We start from the raw sequence: 5,344 nt of genomic DNA, 5'->3' as shown, positions 1-5,344 counted from the left end.
GGCCAAATGGGATCGAGCGTGTTGGGGTATGTGGTGCACCCCTGCAGGGAAGTTTATCTATTCGAATAGCCGTGTCCCTCGGTAAAAGGACGACCCGGAGTTGTACCTTGACCTTATGACAACTAGAACTGGATACTTAATAAAACACACCCTTCCAAGTGCCAAATATAACCCGGTGATCGCTCTCTAATAGGGCGACGAGGAGGGGATCGCCGGGTAGGATTATGCTATACGATGCTACTTGGAGACTTCAATCTACTCTCTTCTACATGCTGCAAGATGGAGGCTGCCAGAAGCGTAGTCTTCGACAGGATTAGCTATCCCCCTCTTATTCTGGCATTCTGCAGTTCAGTCCACTGATATGACCCTTTACACATATACCCATGCATATGTAGTGTAGCTCCTTGCTTGCGAGTACTTTGGATGAGTACTCACGGTTGCTTTTCTTCCTCTTTTCCCCTTTCTATACCGGATTGTCGCAACCAGATGCTGGAGTCCAGGAGCTAGAGATCCCGAGGATGATTCTACGTGGAGTTCGGCTTCGAGGAGTAGTTAGGAGGTCCCAGGCAGGAGGCCTTGCCTTTTCGATCGTTGCTACTTTTGTGCTAGCCTTCTTAAGGCAAACTTGTTTAACTTATGTCTGTACTCAGATATTGTTGCTTCCACTGACTCGTCTATGATCGAGCAATTGTATTCGAGCCCTCGAGGCCCCTGGCTTGTATTATGATGCTTGTATGACTTATTTATGTTTTAGAGTTGTGTTGTGATATCTTCCCGTGAGTCCCTGATCTTGATCGTACACATTTGCGTGCATGATTAGTGTACGGTCAAATCGGGGGCGTCACAGCATCAGATGGATGTGTCGAACGCGTTCCAACATGGCCATCTCTCGGAGCAGGTCTTCTGTCAGCAGCCCACTGGCTTCGTCGATGCAGCTCATTCTGATCATGCGTGCTTGCTCTCCCGCTCCTTGTACGGGTTGAAGCAAGCCCCTCGAGCATGGTACCAGCGCATCGCCGCCTTCCTGGAGCAGCTTGGGTTTCGAGCTACTCGCTCCGACGCCTCGCTGTTTGTGTACCACCAGGGCCAGGCGACTGCTTACCTGCTCCTCTATGTCGACAACATCATCCTGCGCCTGCATAGCATCGTTCACTGCGACACATGCCAAGGTGCCTTCTCAGTTGCTAGCTTATCTGTCGAATCGACAGACAAGCTAGCAACTGAGACCGCACCTTGGTGCCCGCATGCCGCCGCAACCAATCAACGTCCAATGCCACCAATAATCCCCTACAGTCCTACACCGCCGTTGGCCACGAATAAGGATGGCGGTGTGAGGCTTCCCATGGATTTAGTTAACCAAGTACTTGCTCCTTCCCAAAATATAAGACACCGATTGATTTTTGTCATCATTGCACAATTTTAACTATGATTTTCATGCATTATGTGTATAAAAAATTAGTATACAGACATATGAAATAAAATTGTTTTGCAATAAAAATATGATTATGCCATCTATACATGTTCAATCCATGTACTAGTGGTCAAAGCCATGAATCAAAGACCGTGCAAAGTCAAGCGCGCCTTATATTTTGGGAAGATAATACCATTGGCAAGATAGTATCCCATGGTGTAGTCATGGCCATTAACGGTATAGTTGCAAGTCGGATATTTTCCACTAGCTAGCTGAGCAAATAGATGAGATCACTGCAAAATGTTGATATCATTGAGAGAGCACGGCAAACCAAAGAAGCAATGCCAAATCCAGAAATCATGTGAAGCCACAGCTTCAAGAACGATGATGGGTTTATGTTTATGGCCGGTGTATTGCCCTGTCGAAGCCACCGGACAGTTCTTCCACCTTCAATACATGCAATCAGTACTCCCTAGCATGCCCGGCCATCCCCTTGCTTCGTTCATTGCCATGACCTTCTTTGTGTCTTCTTTGTTTGGAGCTCGAAGGTACTTCGGGCCAAAAACCCGGATCACTGTCTTCGCAAAGACACAAACACATTTGATGGTGGTATCTTCGCCAATGTGAAGATATTCACCCGCGTAGTCGGCGAGAACACCATATGCAATCACTATCATTGCCACCGATATTTTTTGATATGAACTAAAGCCAATCAAACCGGCGACATTCCTACGCCGAGTGAAGAAACGACAATTTTGCTTGCAAGCCTCGACGATGCGGCGAAAAGTGACCTATGCATTTGATATTGCCTATGAAAGAGGTGAGACAGATATGTCGGTACCTCGGCGAAGTAGTCTTTCATGAGCATCTTGTCGCCGAGAGCTCGGTTTTGGGGAATGCATAGCCCGCCGACCATGGATCCGTGCCGCTTTTTCTTCGACCCCGCCTCAAATTCGTCGGCGAGATGCAACAAGACTAGGTTGTCATCATCGTCGTCGAGGATCATATCTTCTATGTCTGAATCATCGGACGAAGACAACGACGACGAACTCCAATCCATATGCAAAATGCACATAAAATGGCCATGAATTTCATCCGAACCTACTCCGGGCCAAATTGAGCACGAACCCGTGGAGGTTGGACATACCCCGCCCGAAGCAAAGCCTCGCTGCCCTCTTCTTCTCCCCCACCGGCCGAAGCGAAGCCGCGTCGCGCCACCCCTTTCTTCTCCCCCGCTGGCCGAAGCGAAGCTGTGCCGCCCTCTTCCTCCGATGCGCGCCACTCAGAAGCGTCGGAGAAACCGGATCCGCAAGCTACAAGCAAGCGTGCCGAGCTCCGGGGCGGATCCATGGCGCCGGCGGCGGCCGCGACCAGTGGACACAAATAGGCTCCCCTATTGCAAGAAACTAGGTGGAATGGATGCGGTGCAGGGCGGCGAAGCTTTCGGGCGGCGCGGGGCAGCAATAGGGGCGGCGATTTGCGGCGCGGGGAGTGGAGGCGGGAACTGAAGCCGGCGGAAGTGGGTCCGGGCGTTCGCGCCAAGGGAAAGGGTGCCCGGCAAAATCGGGTGAAATTCCGTAGATATGGAGAAAATGAACTCACGGATTCGGGATCCCGCAAATATTTTTTTCGGGACGGTCGGATTTAAAGGATCTGTTTGGAACAGGGATACGGGATGGATCCCGCAAACTGACGGTTATTATACCGGATGACCCGGTTCGCGGGATCTGCTAGAGATGCTCTTATAGCCTGCTCATGTCACATTGTACTACTTGCTGTGACTAGCTGAGGGAGGTCGATGGTTCGAATCATCAGCACGCTTCTTCACCTGAAGCGCCATAGGGTCTGCCGGCAAGTTGACCCAATCGGCGAGCGAGTTCCCTCTTGCAGTTCACGAAAAGGCTGGGCATTAACGGAGGAATTAATTTTCTCGCTGGGAGAGGTAGCGATTCGGGGGAGATCGAGGCGCTCGCTGACAAAGCGTTTCCACTTTTCACGGCACCATTGGCAGCCCAACCTACTAATCCGGACGGAGGCACTGTATAATATCCTAAGCGGAGCTCTCTCACACGAGACGATGGGTGACAAGAGGAAGAACACGGCGGACGGGGCTACAAAGCCGGCAAAGGGCCGGCCGGGCCTGAAGTCGGTGACGGCGTCCTGTCCAGTTGCTTTAGAGGCGCGGCCACCAGCGCCCAGTCCCGTTGCCGTAGAGACGCTTGCGGCGGCGTCGGAGGGAGGTGCGATGACACTGCTGGAGTCCGACGTGCCGAAGACAGAACTATACTGCGACGAGTGCCATTACCCCCTCAAGCCTCCTGTTTACCAGGTAATCCGAACAAACAGAGAAAACCAAAATCTGCCTTCAGTACACCCACAAGATCGATCGATTGATTCGTAACTCTTGTTTCTTATTTGGTGTACGGCATGCATCGGTCGCAGTGCTCCCGAATGCGGCACGTAGCATGCGGCGACTGTGTCAGCGGCGGCGGCGACGACGACGAGTACGAGTGCACCTCTTGCACAGACTTGGCCGCGTCCGTGGGCTACGTTCAGAGCACCTACCTGGACACCCTGTTGAGCAACACCAAGGTGGCGTGCCCGTACAAAAAGTACGGCTGCGCGAGCTCCTTGGCCTTCAGCGACACCGCGGCGCACGTAGCCGCGTGCTCGTTTGGGCCCTGTTTGTGCGCGAAATGCTTTTTCGAGGGCACGCCGGCGGACCTCTTGCGCCACCTTACAGAGGAGTCCGGCCGGCATGCTTGGGCCGCACACAAGATCACGTACGGCAAGGGCCACCAGTACGCCATCGACGCGCCGAAGTCTTATACGGTGCACCTTGAGTTCTTGGTCGCGGAGGAGGACGGTGGCGTATTCGTCTTGCTCGTTTACGGTAACGAAGACACAAACTTCACAGGCCTTGCGTGTGTCAGGAATAATGCTGGTGCTGGGCCGGTGTACAGCTCCTCGTTCGCGGTGGAGGGCCCGGGGCTCAAGGTGAAGGTGGAAAAGAAGGTGATGAAGAGTTGCTCCGACCCCGTCCAATACCATAAGGAGGCGGTCCGTGATTATTTCATCCGTGTGCAGCCGGCGATGCTGCATAAGGGAGACGAGACCAGCCAGCTCCATGTGCGCGTCTGCATCAGCAAGACCCAGGGCCTCAGCGCGTGAAGCTAAGAGCTGCAGTTATCTTTACGTGAAGCCAGGAGAGGCATCATAGTTTCGTAGTAGTCTGCTAAGTAATCTGGGGATCGCCTGAATTTAGATAATTGTGTCTTTTGTAGTCTTGGTAAAGACTCGAACTACCTTTTCTTCACCTCCACGCCTGTGTGGAGAGTGTTGGTTGAATGCTAAGAACGATGCTTATTTCCAACGTTGCATATGTGATTTCAGTCTGCTCTAGTATATTCAGTTTTGACTTCTACTCCCTCAGTAAACTAATATAAAAGCGTTTAGATTACCACTTTAGTGATCTAAACACTCTTATATTTGTTCACAGAGGGAGTACTTAGGTACACGCACACCCCCCTTAATTGAATTGAATCAATGGCTGAGATTAAAGAATACCCCTTCAACTAAGAGGGCATGATGGTCATATCAATAATTAATCATCCATTAGTCGTTTTACCCACTTTTAGCCCAGATTAGGCTTAACTTCTCTCTACTTCCTCTAGTTCCTAAGGAGGTGGATGCTATTAGGCTAGAGAAATTTAGGCCTCTGTCTATGACTAACTGTAGCTTTAAGATTTTTTCCAAATGTGCCACTAATAAGTTTGGCCCCATTTGTAATGAACTTATCTCTCCTAATCAAACTGCTTTCATTAAAGCCAGGTTTATAGTGGAGAGCATTGTAGCTGCTCATGAAATAATTCATGTTGTTGCTACTAGGAAAATGTCTTGTTTTGTATTCAAACTAGACTATTAGAAAGCATA

At 50.7% G+C, this 5,344-nt stretch overlaps 1 protein-coding gene across 1 annotated transcript; it reads left to right on the top strand.

Moving 5' to 3' along the window:
• The first annotated feature begins 3,488 nt into the window (after positions 1-3,488).
• Positions 3,489-4,582, top strand: LOC109780175 (E3 ubiquitin-protein ligase SINA-like 10). Its single transcript, XM_020338754.1, has 2 exons — positions 3,489-3,740; positions 3,854-4,582. Exons 1-2 carry the CDS (start codon positions 3,489-3,491, stop codon positions 4,580-4,582), a joined length of 981 nt encoding a protein of 326 aa, XP_020194343.1.
• Positions 4,583-5,344: the final 762 nt, after the last annotated feature.

This window comes from Aegilops tauschii, chromosome 6, assembly GCF_002575655.3.
Source record: "Aegilops tauschii subsp. strangulata cultivar AL8/78 chromosome 6, Aet v6.0, whole genome shotgun sequence".
In the NCBI taxonomy this organism is placed as follows: Eukaryota; Viridiplantae; Streptophyta; class Magnoliopsida; order Poales; family Poaceae; genus Aegilops; species Aegilops tauschii.
Note: the sequence above shows the minus strand (reverse complement) of the source record. Positions and strands in the feature narration are given on the sequence as shown.